The sequence below is a fragment of the Mastigoproctus giganteus genome, chromosome 1, assembly GCF_048544385.1.
Source record: "Mastigoproctus giganteus isolate SK-2022 chromosome 1, ASM4854438v1, whole genome shotgun sequence".
In the NCBI taxonomy this organism is placed as follows: Eukaryota; Metazoa; Arthropoda; class Arachnida; order Uropygi; family Thelyphonidae; genus Mastigoproctus; species Mastigoproctus giganteus.
In genome coordinates, this window is record NC_143575.1 from 244583791 (window position 1) to 244602682 (window position 18892).

Consider the following 18892-nt stretch of genomic DNA (forward strand, 5'->3'; position numbering starts at 1 on the left):
TGCAAAATATACTTGTCAATTGTGAAGGACCAATTACTGGCCTCTCCTGCTCAAGGCATGGGTGTGTAACAGGCAACATCCATGATACTTGCACTGGCACATCTGACATCAGCTATTACACCACACCACACATAATGCTCAGGTTGCACTGGTCGATTTATGCTTTCTCAGGTTCGTAATCTGAGGGCAGCGCAACAGTATGAAAAGATTTCCTGAAATCCAAGTATATCATATCAAAATTATTTTTTGCATCCAGTTCCTCTGTAACCACATCATAGTATCCAATCAAATTTGACAGACAAGGCTTTCCCTTAACAAATCCATGCTCTATCTGAAATATTACTGAAGTCTTGTCTAGATTATCCTGCAATGCTTCTTTAACCAGTGACTCCATTATTTTACCCAGAACAAGTGGCATCTAAAGTTTAACACTGACAAATGCATATGGGTAGAAATAACCATAAATACTGCATAGGGTAGAAGTAACCCTAGAGGAACGTACCAACTGTGTTGTACTACACTTAGGGTGGTAGAGAACGAAAAAGGCCTGGGTGTAATTGTGCAGTCAGATATGAAGTTTTCTGAGCAATCCAGACAGGCTACCTGAGCAGGTCATGGGATATTGTCAATGATATACAGGAATTTTTTACAAAAGAATTTTGTCAAAAATACTTTTGTAAAAAATTCAATCACAGTAACAACAGTAGGAGAAATTTAACCAAATTTTACAAATAACATCATATTGGAATCTCTCCCCCATATTCTGAAATACTGCATGACATCAAAGCAGGAGGGAAACAGCATATAACATCATTTCAGATAAAGCTGCTTTAACTAAATGACTTGTAAGAGTCTTATAACATTTGAAAAGAGATACAAAGAACTGCATGTATGACTGATTTAACAACTCATGGTGAAATTGCATTATTAAAAGAGGTTACAAATATAAAAAGAAAACCAAGATGCTATTGATTCTTCAGGGAAAAAAAAAAAAAAAAAAAGTGCAATGACAGGTCAAGAATATCTAAGGTTTTTAAGTATGATTGAATTTAATAATAAATAGTGAAGAAGTACTTGAGAATTTTTTAATTTAACTAGAACATTTTTGTCTGAACTTTGATAAACTTTATTTTTTTCTTTTTAATAATTGGTATAAGTTATAATGCAGTATTCCATCCTTGCCTTATAGACAGCTTTGGAATTTCTATATTATCACTGAAGTTTTCTCCCTCCCTCCATGTGTAATTTGACAAAATTATATTTTGAAACATGTTTTTGTTAATAGTTTTGTTCGAAAGTAATTTGAGTGTCTGGTAAATTGATTATCTCAAAAAAAAAAAAAAAACTATAAATGTAAAAGCTGCTCAGGCTGACCTTGCTCTGTTGTGAGAAAATTTAGTTTCAGAAAATTCACAATATTATTTTTGTAGAATGTATTACTGACCACAATGGCAAGATTAATGACACTTACTCAATGCAATAGAGATGAAAAATACAATTTAAAAAAACCCTAAATGACACTTAAAAAAAATAATAAATTAACCATCCAGTGCTTTCATCAATTAAAAAAACTGAAATAATATTAAAAGTTTAAAGTCAGGCTCTTTGAAATGAAACCAGACTATATTTGTCCAAGGTTTCTGAACAGATTTATTTTGTTCAATCTGTTCAGAAACCTTGGACATTTTGAAACCATTTTGAACAGATTTATTTCTGAAAAAACTGTTTTTTGAAATTCTGCTCATAGTATACCATCGCTGGATCTTTTTGTGACTGGACTGCATTAATTATTTTTTATAATTAATGCAGTCCATTCAACTTATTTTTTTTATTTCAACTTTTTTTAATTACAAATTTTTAAATTTAAAAATTGTGTTTTTTTTTCTTATGTCATTGAAACAAAACTTGTATTAGTGCTGCTCAAAATAAAGAAAAAACCTCATTAACATAAAATATAAGCATGAAAGTATTAGTTACTTTCCTTTTCCAGTTTACAGAATAAACTGAAAAGGTTTATTCTGTAAATAAACTGTGGAAGGGTGTGAAATCTTTCACAGAGTGTGAAATTTAAAAAGTTAATTTTCTGCTTGAATGCATGTGCCAGGACCACTGCTAATGGCAAAGATGGAAACTAGTAAAAGGAAGTCACAGTAGGACAACAATGCACGTGTTACATTTTTGCCTGTGTTTATAAGAGGAGATCCATCTTCCATCTAGGTGGAAGATGGATGGAAAGTTTTGCAATCTCAGGATACACTTAACCATGAATGCCACTTATACAAACAGTACACAGTTTACACCTATAACTTAAGAGTTGGTTTCTCAAAATGCAATGGTTACTGAAGAGAATCTTGAATCACATTTGGTAGCAATTTATTTTTCAGCTCCCACAAGCCCTTTTTAAATACATTCCTTCTAGGTTTAAGTCTCCCCTCCTCTTAAGGTTCAAAGGCCAGTAAGCCAGCCTTATGTTTAGAGTCAATTTGACACAGTATCCATTTACACTCATGTTAGTCATATCTGAAGAATGCACACTTGTGGGTAAAAGCATGAGACTAATACTTTAATTCAAAAGCATTTTTTAAGCCTCCTAATACCTGAGGGTGGGGGGGGGGGGTGTTTCACTGTCAATGTTTGTTATGCCTGGCTCAAACTCATTATACCAAAAAACAAAGACTTTTGTTTTTTTTTTTGGCTTAAAATTTGAACCATACATTACCATTAATCCTCAATGAATCTTGGATATTCCTCTTGTATTTAGGTAAAATTACATTTCACATCTGCATGTGTTCATATCTGTATGGGTGCTATTCACATTTGCTTATGTATACATCATAAGACATTGTATAACACTATTTTGTAGACAACAGCAAAAGCAATACATATAAACCTATATATCAGCAAGGCTCCAGATTTATCCATTCCAACTTTTTTGCAAACTAACAGTTCATGTTCCACAAATTCATCTTTCAGATTTTGTAGCTGTATCCGAAAGTACATACACTAGACTCCCGCTAGTCCGAACTAATTGGGACCGAGCCCTGTTCGGATTAGCAGAATTTCAGATTAGCCGAATAACTGCAATAATGCAGAAGCAAGCAGTAAAACAGGTCTGGTTTATTAAGGAATGAATGTATAGTAAGCCTACTAGCATTTGTACGCGAGCGTAACACACCGGAAGCAAACCTCCCCTCCACGCTATGACTAATTGCACGCGACATTGTGCATGAATGTTTATACCTTCGCTCTACATTACATTTTATAGTTTAGTTTAGTTCAGTTTGCTGCCACAATGGCCACAAAACGGAAACACACAACGTGTACATTGAAAGATAAGCTGGAAGTTTTGAAAAGGCTGGACAAGGGGGGAAAGTGCAACGAAATTAGCAATAGAGTTTGGAGTGGGCAAGGCCACAGTAACTGACTGGAAAAAAAACCGCGCAAAGATCGAGCAGTTTTGTACCTCTACTTCAGAAAAATCAGTTGAAAATTGACAAACAGTAAGGCCCTCAACATTTGACAAGTTTGATGAAGCTTGTTTGTTTGTTTGTTATTTGCTTTTTAGGAGCATTAGCAACTAAGGCCATATTGCTCCGGGATATGCGGTGGTCATTCCCTGACCTTTCCGCATCCTCCGTATTTGGTGGTGACGGGCTCGAACCCCGGTCTAATCAAGAAGCGTGTGCTACGCACTGCTGCTCCTTCCCACCTGGCTACGGAGGCGCCGTTTGATGAAGCCTTATTCATGTGGTTCACTCAGGAAAGAGGAAGGGGAACACCCCTAAGTGAACCTCTTGTTAGAGAAAAGGCCATTCATCTCAACAAACTAATGAAAGGTGATAAATCATTTAGTGCGAGTACCGGTTGGTTTGATCGCTGGAAGAAGTGCCATGGGATTCGCCAGCTAACGATCACCAGGGAGCAATTATCAGCTGATCATGCTGCAGCAGAGAAATATTTGCGTGAGTTCGCTGATTTGGTATCACATTATTCACCTCAGCAGATATATAACGCTGATGAGACAAGTTTAAATTTTAAGGCTTTGCCCACAAAAAGTCTAGCATCTCAACAAGAAATGCGTGCCCCAGGTTTTAAAATGAATAAGGAGCGAGTGACGTTGATAGCTTGTAGTAATGCTTCAGGAAATCACAAGCTACCTTTGATGATGATCGGTAAATCAGCGAAGCCGAGAGCTTTTAAAAATATGAACATTAACAATCTTCCAGTTCATTATAAAAGTCAAAAAAAAGCTTGGATGAACAGACAGCTTTTCATTGAGTGGTTTCATAATCAATTTGTCCCAGCAGCGAAACGTTTCAGCAATGAAAATGATTTGCCACCTCGTGCCATTCTCCTCATAGACAATGCGCCGTCCCACCCAGACGTTTCCGAGTTGACATCAGGGGATATAAAGGCAGCTTTTTTACCGCCTAATGTAACACCGTTATTACAGCCCATGGACCAGGGGGTGTTACAGTCTATCAAGCTTGCATACAGAAAGAAATATCTTAGGTCCTTGATAAAAGATAACACCAATTCACTTTCTTTACATGAGAAAATGAAACAAGTGAATTTAAAAGATGTTGTATATTGGGTTGCTGAGTCGTGGGAGGGTGTAACCGAGCAGTCCATACAAAGATCATGGAAGAAATTATGGCCCTCTCTCAGCTTTGTCGATAGCTCTGACGAAAACAATGACATAGAACAATTAATTCAGCTCGTACAGGAAATTCCCGGGTGCGAGGAAGCAATAGAATCTGACGTTAACGAGCGGATTGCAGCGGATGGAATAGGTCATGAAAACCTGTCGGATGAGGACATCGTGGCAGCTGTCACCCAAGAAGACTCCAAGCAGAATGATGACGGGAGTGATGACGAGCCCGGTGTTTCTGCGGAACAACTTGTGTCGCACACAGACGCGACAGCGGCCCTTGACCTCGCTTTACGCTACTTAGAACAACATCCTAGCGCTACACCGGCAGACTACATGTTTATGAAGCGGTGGCGAAACAGCATTATCTAGACGATTTTCATCGTTACGTCAAAAGAAACTAACAGAGTTTGTTACTTCTGAAAAATGACTTTCGTTCCTGTTTTGGTGTGTAAGTTTGTTTGTTTGTTATTTGGTTTTTAGGAGCATTAGCAACTAAGGCCATATTGCTCCAGGATATGCGGTGGTCATTCCCTGACCTTTCCGCATCCTCCGTATTTGGTGGTGACGGGCTCGAACCCTGGTCTAATCAAGAAGCGTGTGCTACACACTGCTGCTCCTTCCCACCTGGCTACCGAGGCACTTGGTGTGTAAGTATAGATCTGTAATTTTAATAGGCCATGTCAAACACTGATTTATTAATTTTGTATTAGTACAGTACTATAATAAAATACAATCGTTTTGTGGAATTCTAAACGTTTTTGTACCATTAATGCCATTTAAATTTAACTGGGAAATACAAAAAAACGTATATTTTGCAAACTAAAAAATTTCCTCTCCGCTGACAGAAACGTGTTTGGATTAGGCGGATGTTCGGATTAGCGGGGTTCGGATTAGCGGGAGTCCACTGTACTTCTATTTTCAATTTTTCTACTAGACTGTTAATTATATGATATGCATTTCTCCACATACCATTTTTTATTCTTTATTTTCACTGGATCTGATAGCATGCTAACAGTTATTTCAATGATTCGCTTGTCTCATTATTCATTTTTCCATTTCATAAAATTTTAAGCTATAGCCATCATACTATTTTTTGATAAAGAATTTACTGCATTTTTTATATGTATATGTGTGTGCTGGCACTAAGTACTTCACATTATAGTTAAAAATACATCTGTTTTTAAGCAAAGAATTTAAACAGGAGAAAGCTATTAAATCTAAAATCTGCATATGAAATTTTGTGGCATTTTTCAAATAATGCTTCAGCAATGTTGCTATCATATATAATAATTAGCTTTTCAATGTATCTGTCACACCTTAGGATGGCCTATGATAATTTTGGAAGTTTGGAAATTTTTAATTTGTGTAATTTGTTTAAAAAATAAAAATAAAATATGAATATCTGATAAAAATTTATAAAATGTTTATTTATATATTTCAAATCTCATAACGAATTTCAACAATATATTTTTACCTTAACCCAGGCAGCAGGCACACCTCCAATAGTGACAAAAAAGAGTGAAGAGGATCTGAAAGGTTCCCAAATTTGTTTTTATTTCTGAAAAAACTGTTTTTTTGAAATTCTGCTCATAGTATACCAACGCTGGATCTTTTTGTGAATGGACTGTATTAATTATTTTTTATAATTAATGAAGTCCATTCAACTTATTTTTTTTTATTTCAACTTTTTTTAATAAAAATTTTTTAAATTTAAAAATTGTTTTTTTTCTTGTCATTATCATTGAAACAAAACTTTATTACTGCTGCTCAAAATAAAGAAAAAACCTCATTAACATAAAATATAAGCATGAAAGTAGCAGTTACTTTCCTTTTCCAGTTTACAGAATAAACTGGAAAAGTTAATTCTGTAAATAAACTGTGAAATTTAAAAATTTAATTTTCTGCTTGAATAATATTGTAGAAGCAATATTATTGCTTCTACAATATTATAACAATAATATACAGCAACTTTTATTAATTCTGCTAAAAAGAAAAGAAAAAAAAAAAGACTACAATATAAAGTATAAATGGGAAACTATTAGTCCCATTTTAGAGTGATTAGAATGATAGTGATTGTTAAATGTGCTTATTTCTGCTTATATACAGTAAACCCCCGCTATTCGCGGTATCTGTACTCGTGGTTTCGCGTATTCGCGGTATCTGTACTCGTGGTTTCGCGTATTCGCGGTCGCTGATTTAATATAAAATGAAACCTGAAAAAATGTGAATTTTAAAGCGCCGTGAACATTTTCCGCCATAAAAAAAACATGGGCGTGGCTAAAATTATCTTTCCCAGTAAAAACAGCGCTCGGCGGGTGGGGGAAGAGGGGGTGACAAAATCGCGAGCGTGGATGTTTCTCGCTAATCCTTGTTCAGTATGTGTTATGCGCTTGTCATGGAAAATTTCGTCGTTTGCTTTTAATTTATATGCTTATAACTTGATATGCTTACAAAAGTGATAAATCTACCTTTTTACAGTGTAAAACAGACTTTTTCAAGTGTGTTAACAGAAGAAAGTGACTTTATTGTGGACAAGTTCTTTCTAACCCGTACAAAAATATGGCTACGAATAACAAGGGAAATGTGAAAAGATCAAAGGTGATGACATTAGCGAATAAAATTGGGTTATTAGACAAAATTTCTAATGGTGAAAGTGTCTCCTCAGTGGCAAAACATTATAAAATCAATGAGTCAACGGTACGATCAATCAAGAAATCGAAAGAAAAAATCCGCCGTAGTGTCCGTGAAAACGCGCTAATTGCTTCAAAAATTTGCTCTGTAACTCGTGATGTTAAATTAGAAAAAATGGAAGAAAAGGCTTTAAATCTGTGGATAGAAGACCGAACTCAAAATAAAATTCTGTTAAATTCACTCATCATTCGTGAAAAGGCAAAACTCCTTTATCAACACTTTAGCGAAACTGGTGATAGCACTGGCAGGATAAGTTTTTTAGCTAGCAAAGACGCTGGTTTGAAATTTCTAATAAATATTACATTTAATATTAAATTGTTTCTTATTTTCATTTCGATGCCATATCTTGCATTTCACTATGTACTGTCTATGTACATAGTCATATTATGAAGGTACCTATAATACATACATAGACAAAATTTTAGACTAGTTTTTCTTATATATTTCATACTTTGGAACGGAATCCCTTTATTACTATGGGAGCCATAACTCAGTATTCGCGTTTTCGTTATTCGCGGCATTTCTCAGGAACGTAACCCCCGCGAATAGCAGGGGTTTACTGTATTATGTACATAAGGAGAAATATGCAGAAACTTTTATTAATTCTACTCAAAATTTGGAAAAAAAAAAAAAAAAAAACTGTATAAATGTAAAGTATATGATGAAACTATTAGGCACTTCCATTTTCAAGTTATTAAAATCATTAAATTCACGAAATTTCAAAAATTACACATGTGCACATATAAAGATTTTAAAAATATATATATATACAGATAGACATATGGATATTAGATACTACTAGGTCATTTCTATTTTCAATTTGATAAAATTATGAAGACTATAAAACATAACAGAATTTCAAATTTATTATTTGCACACTTTTCTCCATTTGAATTCTGTTTTCGTATACTGCTAGAAGAAGTCTATAATGGACTACAATGGACTACAACAAAAGTTTTTTTTTTTTTAAAATTAGGGTAGATTATCACAGAATATTCTATAGTTTTCAATGAAAAACAAAACCTGAAAAATTGGAGTACATATTCACTTCCAAAACTCTACAAAAAAAAAAATTACATGAATTGCAGGAAACAATGCTATGAGTTCTCACGGGTTTTCAGCTAGTTATTCTTCAAAAGCCCTGAATCATTCCATTGAATGACTGAGAGTTTCCTATATTTACAAAGTTACAGAGGGTAACTCTGTAACTTTGTAATCATGTGCAAGCAATAACAAAATAAAATAAAAATAAAAAATAGAAAGTGTAATCTTGAAGTAGAACAGCAATTTTTCAACATATAATCAAAATATAAATATGAAACATGAAATGTGAGTGGGACCTGTGAGGCGCACATGCCTACTAAGCACAGAAATTTACAAAAACAAATTTACAGTACTTGTCAGGTTCTTTAGCACTATTACACTTTGAAAAACGTAAAAATATTACTTCAAAACTAACTTGGATAGAACTAGATCTATATTTAGGAAGGTAGAGAAATTTTCAGAAGTTAATCCTGAACCAACAATTAACAGACAAATATTTTTTCATGTGAGCACTTGAAAGGTCCTGCATGCCTGCTGGCGGGTTAAGCATTTTTTATGGTTTGTGAAATTAAAATACTATTATATCAATTAGATGCCAACTGTCACCTCTTCAGCATTTATATCAAGAATAATTCTATTATAAAAGTGTTTTCACAATCTGATTAGAAAACATAAAATATAAATCAGCTAGCAATAATAAAATAAAAAACTAAAAAATGACATACATACCTTCATTATTTACAGTGGGAGGATCTGGACCTATCTTTTCAAAATTAATAACAACACCACCCTGAATTTTTTGTACAAGAGACTCTAAGCACTGAACTAACATTCTTTGTGATATTACGGCATATGATCGACCTAAAACAAGTAGAAACAGAAATAAAAAAACACTTTTTCCTACACAGATATAAAAGACTTTTCCCTAAAATAAAACAAAAACAAAAAAAAAGCAAAACAAAAAGACCTTTTTAATATATTTTGAAGCAAATATTTAACTGTTTTACTTTGTGACAAATAAACACTTTTACATCTTTGTTTCAACAGCTCCATACATTGCCTTCCATTCTCAATATACTTCTGGATCCATTCTAAAGTGTCCTTTAGCATATTCTTCCAAGTGAAGGCTGCATGCAATCAAAGCAGCTATTTCGGATTCCTCAACATATGTCTGTCTTAAGTGAAATATTCTTCTCCATCAGTTGAACTGGGGTGTTTTAGGTTAACATCAAAGCAACTGAAACCATGAGGAATCATGGTTTCAGTTGCTTTGATTCATGGAACCATTGAATAGAAAATATGCAAGTTTTAATGCTAGTACACCAAACATAATTTGGCAACAAACATAATACCCATTACTTCAACTACAATATATGGCTTATGGATAACCTATGTGATATGTATGACTATGTGATAAATGCTAATGGCAAAAATAAAAAAGAAATAATAATAGCTGAAATTCTATTGGTCTGATTTCAATTAAATTTCAGAAAGCTCAACAAATCTTTCTAAAAGAGCCAAATATAAAATTTCTTGAAAATCCATCAAGTGGAGTTGAGCTACTACATGTGGACGGGTGGACAAAAATAATAATTGCGAGATTTCTCTTGATCCGGATTTTAATGAAATAAATTTTGGATGGCTTAACAAATCTTTCTCAAAAGCCAAATAAAATGCACCTCCCCCCCCACCCACCTAACTAGATTGAATTATTACAATGGATGGATGTAGTGAAGACAACAGGCACTTCACAAATATAAGCTAAATGCATCTAAAAACCTGTTTTTTTTTTGTTTCATAACATCTCCACCCACGACCAATTACCTTAGTCCCATTAAAAATAGACATATGGATGGACATGGTGAAGACAACAGGCACTTCACATATATACACTAAATGCATTTAAAAACCTATTGAAAATCTGTCGGGGGTTTTTTTTTTGTTTATTTGTTTCATAACATCTCCAACCAAGACCAATTACCTTAGTCCCACTAAAAATAAAAGTAATTTTTAAAAAGTTCCTTAATGTTTCACATGAATGAAAAGCTTTATAAGTTATATAAAAGCCATTTTGGGTCCTATGTGGCAGTATATGGTTTCGCCACTTGTATGGGGAAGTGTGGGTTAAAATCCTACTGGAGACAGATTCTTAAAAGATGTCTTCAATCAGGGTTAGGCCACATCTTGAGTACTGTGTAGAGGCCTGGGGGCCTCACTTTAGGAAAGATGTGGATCTGTTGGAATGGGTGCAGAGAAGGGCAACCAGACTGGTGAAGGGAGGGAACAAAAAAGGGTGCTCCTACCTATAAAGGCTTCAGTTCTGTAAATTGCAGTATCTGGAGACTAAGCACCTGTGGGGAGGTCTGATTGAGGTGTTAAAGGCTTTGAACAGATTAAGTAAGCTAAATGCTAATGGCATTTTTGCTCTTGCTGAGGAAAAATGAAAGACCCCATACATGAGGGGGGGCATACATTCAAGTTGAGGAAGTTTGCGCCCCCTCAAATTTTTTGAGGTGAAGCGTGGTTTTATTATTTTTTTTGGCTGATGCTATATAAACTTGTTTTCTTGCATCATCTGCCGCCACCACCACCACTACTACTACAAAGCAGGCAGTAGCATGTTCTCAAAAACAAACACAATAAAATATGTTGCAGGTTGTGATACTGGGTCTGGCTCTGCCATGTTTATTTCCACTTTTTTTGTGTTTTACTTGTTATTTTTGATCATTTTGTGTATATCTAAATTCAAAAGAATGGTATGCATTTGCTGTGTACCAAACTGTACAGGAAACTGTCTTAATGATTCACCAACAGAATTCATTCCAACATTCCAAAGTACGCAAAAAAAAAAATAAAATAAAATAAAATAAAAAAATAATATATATATATATAAGTCAGTTTTATTTAATGGTATCTATCTGTAGGGAATTAGGTGTATAAGGACCAAACTTACAAGTTAGTAAAAGTAAGCTAGCTTTAGCTTGGAAGGTCTATATAAAATTATATTAATGAAAATGGAAATAAAAATAATGATGAACAATGAAAATGACAGGTACCTAATACGGTAAACTTTAACAAATATCATTTTTATAGTCTTCAGTAAGAACACAATATATATATATATATATATATATATATATATATATATATTTTTTTTTTTTTTTTTTAATTGTGTGTGTGTGTGTGTGTGTGTGTGTGTGTGTGTGTGTGTGTGTGTGTGTGTGTGTGTGTGTGTGTTTTGCTACATATTGGGGTTGCTTTATAAATAAATAATCCCAATCTGTAGTATTTAAAATGACTGAAAAGATCACTCACCATTAAACTCCTGAGAAGTATGAATAGAAGTGGTTGTCACATTCTCATCCTGATGTTGTGAATGCTGCTGTTAATTATAACATAATTCTCCAAAACTCATTTCAGAAAAAAATTAACATATATATTTCTTAGAGAAAACTAACAAAGATAATTAGTAATTATTATTTCTACAAGTAATTAAGAATTCCTCTTAACAGTAAACCTGAAGGGTATTTACCCGATATTGTTTTAAAATAAAGGACATTTACCAGATATTTTAAAACTAAATCTTCAAGCATCAACTAGTGTACTGTCACACAATCATTATAAAAAAAAGGAAAAAAAGATTATGAATGAAATGTATATCTGAATACAGGTTAATGAGTACTGCAATTACCTGTTTGTGGCAAAATAACTACACAATGCCAGGGCTTTAACTCTTGAAAGTGACAGCTCCCTCCCATAAGTTATTCTGGGTTTTTCAGTATGCACAACATGGAAAATTGCTTTTGAACACACTTGGATGGTAATAACAATACTAGTGCAATATGGATTAAGACACTGATGCTAAGACAGTGCAACCATGTCATCTGTTTCTCTGATACCAGAAGTAACATCATGAAACTTTAACATAGTTTTTTTGGAAAAGTGTACCACTTTAAAAAACAAAAACTCCCAAGAACTTTTATTTAAGCATTACTGTTATTATTTCAACATTTAGTGGGTAGAAGGGTTGCTATGGCTATAACCATATCGTTCAAGGTTCTTTAGGTTGTTTGAGTTTCAAGAAAGCTGAATGCTGATAAATTCTCAGCATAACCCATTTTCACACCTATTTGTCTTTTTGACAAATAGGTGTCAAATTATGAAAGGGCATATCTTTTTATGTACAATAGCCCATTTGTCTCAAAAAAAACTTAATATCCATTTTAATTTTTTTATTTTATTTTTGAAGAAAGGATGTGAATGAAAAATATCACTATCAACAAAAGTGAAGGCTGAGAGGCTATGAAATACCTGTTTATACAAGGGAAAACACCAAAATGAAATTCATGATGATATGTTGGTAATGTTAGGAGAATAGCGTCCAACCATCAAAAGCTTGGTTGCAAATTTTATTTATTTATTTTTATGCTGAGCATGTAGTAAGGCCAGGAAGACCAGCTTCTACGACAGTGCCTGAAAATGTGAATGCCATTCACACCATGATACTGTCAGATAGACAAATTTTGGTAAAACGGATAGCTGAGACTCTAGGGAATGTGTTGGATATGTTATTCATGACATTTTAGACATGTGGAAGATTTCTGCCAAAGGTAAAGTGCAGCCATTATCAACCCACTGCAGGATGGAAGCCTCCTCAACAATTCATGCTGAGGGAAACAGACCATGATCTGCCATGCTGGTCCAGTGCGGGTTGGCAGATCGACTGTATTCAGAAGTCAGGGGCTTGAACCCCGGTCTACTCAAGAAGCGTGTGCTACTGCACTCCTGCTCCTGACCACTTGGCTACGGAGGCCATTTCTGCCAAATGAGTCCACAAATTGTGATCAAAAGTGGCAGCACATCCTGTCTTCAATTGCCATTATTCACCATTTTGAGCAAGGACAATGATTCTTTTTTGTCCGAATTTTGACCAAGGGTGAAACATAATCGATTCATTATGATGCAGAAACAAAAGCACAGTTAAAGGAGTGGAGGCACAGTGACTCCTTCCATCCAAAGAAGTTCCGCACTTAATCTGTTAAGAAGGTCATGGCCTCTGCCATTTGGAACAGGGATGGAATTTTGTTTATTGACTATCTGGAAAAGGAAAACTGCTGAGCATTATTCATCTATTTTAGACAAACTGAAGGCCAAATGCAGGAGAAAACTCACCCAAGGACTGCTTTTTGCAAGACAATGCTCTGGTGCACGCGCGCGCACAGCACATTACAGACATACAGATTGTGTGAACTAGGCTTCCAACTTCTTCATCACATTCATCAGATCTTGCTCCCACAAACTACTACCGCTTCACAAATCTCAAAAAAGATTTAAACAACATCAAATTTACTTCAAACAATGAGGTCTCATGAGCCACCGAAGCCTGGTTTGGGGAGTAGTCATGCAATTTCTTTTTGACAGGTTTACAAACGTTGAAACATTATTGTAGACAGTGCACAGAATTGAAAGGCAAATATGTTGAATATACTATGCATATAATTTATGCATAAGTTATATGCATAGCATACTACATAGTTATATACTATGCTATACTATGCATATAACTGTATTATCTTGTTTATTTCTATCATAGGCTACAAACTTAATCAGAACCCCCCCCCCATACATTCAGAGTTAGAAATGGACATAAGTGATTTGCTTTTGAAAAATAAAGAATTTGGTAAGGTTAGCATCTTTCTCTATAATATGCTGTAGTGTTGAAAGTTTCTGTAGAGATGACATGAACTTGAAGGCCACTCACCTGTTATTCTGAAGATAAGCAGTCTAGGAAATTATGTTTTACTGTGAGTAATGAGTGACAACTCTGCAGGCCAGGCCTTTCCCAGTAAGCTAGAAGGGTAAGTTAAATATGAACCAATACATGTTTCAGAAAGAATACCTTCCTCTTTTCCATTTTTAGCCAGATAGAGTTCATTGGACATGGTTTTTATTTTATCTGCATGAGTTTATTATTTGTTTGAGTCTGCCATATTTTACATCCATTGAGTTTGGCTTGTTCTGTTCATATAACAGTTCTGCACCGAACAGTCGTAACTCATATTTGAGACATATCTGTTTCAGTTGTGTTCTAATGACATGATCTGCATGTTAATTTCTTGGGAATCTCTGAATGAGCTAGAATCCAACAAAAAGTTACTTCCTGTTGCATTTCTTTAGTTCACTTAGCATAAATTTTTTTTTCAAGATTGTATGAATAAAAATAGTTCTGTTCCATAAAGCAGCTACTGCACTTTTAGTTTTGATGATCAAAACCAACCTTTTCCTTATATAACCCACAGATCTTGCAACCTCTCCAAATCGGCCCTTTGATCTAAAAGATTGAGCACCACTATATTATATGATTTGAAGGAGACAAGACTAAGACCTATGCCTATATTATATCACAGGTGCTCAGACTATGGCCTGCAATATTTTATCCAGTCTACAAAAGAATTATGAAAATTATCACTAGTCAAATTAGGCATGCTAGAGGCAAAATATAGAACTATAGTTTCACACGATATCAGTCAGTTTTAAGGCTGTTCAGATATAAGCGTGAACCCTACATTTTGATATATGTGTGAGATGCTGCAAGTACCCTGAGATAATTTATAGAAATTTAAATATTAACAGTTCTTTTTCTTTTATTGATATTCATAATTAAATATAAATTTAATAAATAATTTCTTATTAGGTGTAAATTCTACAGTTGAGTTAAGCTTTTTTTTTTTTTATCAAGATTATTTGCAATTCACCCTAAAATCTTTTGGGATGAAATATATCCATGGAAAAGAAAACTTGCTTTCAAGTGTTTTTAATAAACAGTGAGAGAACAAATATTTCATTATAGATTAGCACTGAAAAAGGTTTATTCTTCATTTTCAAAGAAATATAGTAGCTATGTTAAAGGAGTACAACCTAAAAAGACACCATGCATCTTCTTTAGCTCTTACAGACCAAAACAGTTAAACCAACCTTTTCCTTATACAACCCACAGAGTCTTGCAACCTCTCCAACTCGGCCCTTTGACCTAAAAGATTGAGCACCACTGTATTATATGATTTGAAGGAGACAAGACTAAGACTAACTTTACAGCATACAGTTTGCAGTTCAGCAATATAGATGCTGCATTCATTTGGAATATGTACTGAGATGACATTATTTGGAATATATGTATTGTTGCTACTATAATATACGTGTAATTAGTAATGTTAAAATAAATAAATATATAATCTTTATTAATGTACCATAGATGATGAATTAAAAAAGAAAGGTAGCCTGTCATAGCATTTTATTATCGTGTGACAATAAGTTCCGCAAATGCTAAAATTCACCAACTATAATCGTATATGCTATATATATATACTCAGAAATACAACTAAGTTCATTAGATTAAACAGGAAAAGAAAGAAAATTTCAAATTAAACAGGAAGAGAAGAAAGATGACTGGAACATAGTGAGTTTTTGGTAAAGTGCTAACTGATATTTTTATTACAGAAAACTGTGTTAAAAATGGGCACTTTGGATAGAACATCAATCAAAGAGGCAACTGATTCTGTTTAAATATTTAGTGACAGTTAAAAGTTTATTTTGTTAGACAGGCTATCCTAATGAGAATTTCTAAACACAGATATTGTCTGCAACTCCAGTTACAAAGTTGTATATACAGGTTTCCACAGTTAATGGAAAATTTTTACCACAAAAAACTCAAACATATATTGCATTTCCCATGGAAGGATACATCATACTTATGAAAAACGTTTCTGGATCCTGTATATGCTTATATTGTATATAACTCACTTGAACCTAACAAATTAAATATACAGTGTATTATGTGTAGTTGTATTTCTATTCTTATTTCTGTTCATATCAGTGACATCCACTGTTGGCTATCTCATTTTCATATTTACAATATCTGCTTTTGTCTGATTTTAAGGTCACCTTTAAAGAACTTTCGGTAATTTATGTTAAAGGTCCATTATATAGGAAGAAACCTGCACTCGTAGACATACCTAAACAAAAACTAATAACTTATCTCTTACTTTTGCTTTCTGTAAATTCTGCCTTTTATTTCCTTGAAATTATTAGATTACTCAATGATAGAGGAGAAACTACTTGCTCACTATGCTGCTATCTGTTGCTTGTGTGAAGTTTAGTATCTACTTCACCAGCTATTTTTTCCTATCCTATCAAAAGAAAGATTTTTAATACATCCTGTAATTAAGTTTCATCCCTTTTACCAACAAGAATTAGGTTATTCTTATGCTATCCTTTATTCTCATCTTTACATTAGGCTATTACCCAAACCATTCTCAGATTCGAGGTGAGTGGACGTGCTACGTCAGGGCTCCTCAGTTAAGTGGATTGGATTACTGTTGGATTATTTTGTTATAGGTTTTCCTGTAACAGTTTGATTTTTATAATATTATAGATATAATTTTTTAAAGTTAATTTTCATTGATACTTAGCTAATTTTTGTAACAAGTGACTCAAATTGTTAATTTGAGTCACTAAAAAAACGGGTGCTTGCCCTCGAGAATAATTCATCTAGGAGCTCGTTAGGGACTCAAGACTCCAGCAATCTACCAAGTGATGCACACCCGATTCGGGCCTCAAAACAGAAAAACCAAGTGCAAACTACTCTGGTTAAAAAGGATTGTTTTATTAGGAGACTCCATTGTCAGGGAAAAGGGGAATATTTTTTTGTAATAAGGATAGGTGGAGTAGAACCAGGGTATGTCTGCCGGGAGCAACTATTAATGATGTCACCAACAGATTGTCAGATTGGGGGGGGGGGGGTAAAGAGAATATTGTTATTCATGTGGGGACTAATCATATCAAACGTACATGATCTGATGATTTTTGGAAAAATACAGGACCATGCTGAGGAAATGCTGCGAGCTAGGCCACAATGTCTATGTGTCTGCAATTTTGCCCAGATAGCATAGGGGGGATTATACGTTAAGAGCCTTTGTGGATTAACTCAAGGCTTGAAGGACTCTGCAAGGCTTTGGGGGGGGGGATTTCTATCAGCATGGCCCACACTTGTAGGTAGAAAGAATTTGTTTTGTAGAGACGGGATACACTTAAACAAAGGTGGTGGAAAAGTTTTTGCAGTATTATTGAGGATACCTTAAAGGTTCAGGGAAACTGCTAGTTAGGGAGGATGTGGGTAATACTGACACGTGTTTATCTGATAATATTGGTCAAAGTAACTCTTGCACATACCTCAAGAGTTCTTATCTGTTACCCCAACTGGACATATTATCTAGATGTTCTGGGGGCGGAAACGTTTCAAGTGAGCGGGCAGCTAATGCCAGGAAAGCGAGCCTAAAAAACTTCATTACTATATAAACAATTAAGACTTACTGTTAAATATACAAGAACAGTAAGTCTTAATTGTTTATATAGTAATGTTAAAAATGTCGTCAATAAAATGAGCGAATTTGAACTGCTGGTTAAAACAAGTTGTTGTTGTTGTTTGGTTTTTAGAAGCATTAGAAACTAAGGCCATATTGCTCCGGGGATATGTGGAAAGGTCAGGGATATACTCCCTGACCTTTCCGCATATTCAGTAGTCAAGTATTTGGTAGTCATGGGCTCGAACCCCAGTCTAATCAAGAAGCAGGTGCTAGGTTAAAACAAGTAATGTGGATATAATAGGGCTTACGGAGACGTGGTGCCACCCGGAAATTGGGGATGATGAGTTTCAGTATGGTTGTATAATGTATTTAGGAAGGACAGGGTAGAGTAGATATAGGGTTATGGGGTAATGCTTCTTATCAGAAGCAGCCTGAGTGCTACGATAGCTTTCCCGGATTCAGACGTTTCACATGCTAGTATAGAATCTGTATGGTGTGAGATAGTTGGAAACAAAGGTATAATGCGAGTAGAAGTAATCTACAGACCAGGTGATTGTGAAGATTATGACGAAAGCCTCTACATGCAAATGGAATGGGCAAGTAAGTGTCAATGTCTTATTATGGGTGATTTCAATTTGCCTCTAACTGATTGGAGTAAATGGGAAGGAAACTCGACATGGGGAACAAAATTTTTAAATCAACTAGATGGCTGTTATTTGTATCAACATGTCAGGGAAAGTAGTAGATTAAAGAAAATCCTAGACCTCATCATCACCCATGAATCAGATGACATAACAGGGCTGACAGTAGAGGAACCAGTAGGAGGAAGTGATCATGGAGTTCTACAGTGGATGATGATGAGAGAGGTAGCAGTAGTAAAAGGCAAAGGAATGGGTTTTAATTTCAGAAAGGGAAATTACGATGCCTTAAGGTACTACATGGCCTCTATTAACTGGGTAGATATCGCACAGAGAATGAATACATTTGAACTGTGGTATGCTTTTAAAACATTAATCACAGATGCCTTGAATGTGTATATACCATTAAAAAAATACTCCACAAGGATGGTTCCAAGTTGGATGAATAGTGAAGTTGCCACATTACTTGAGCAGAAAAAGGTGGCATAGAAAGGTTAAAGAGC

At 34.6% G+C, this 18892-nt stretch overlaps 1 protein-coding gene across 1 annotated transcript in view; it reads right to left on the reverse strand.

The window, feature by feature from the left end:
* IntS6 (integrator complex subunit 6) overlaps positions 1 to 18892 on the reverse strand; it is a 324867-nt gene that overhangs the window by 254267 nt on the left and 51708 nt on the right. The window contains exon 5 of the mRNA XM_090385345.1: positions 9119 to 9250. Within this exon, the coding sequence (XP_090241471.1) occupies positions 9119 to 9250 (132 nt within the window). The remainder of the gene's footprint in view (positions 1 to 9118; positions 9251 to 18892) is intronic.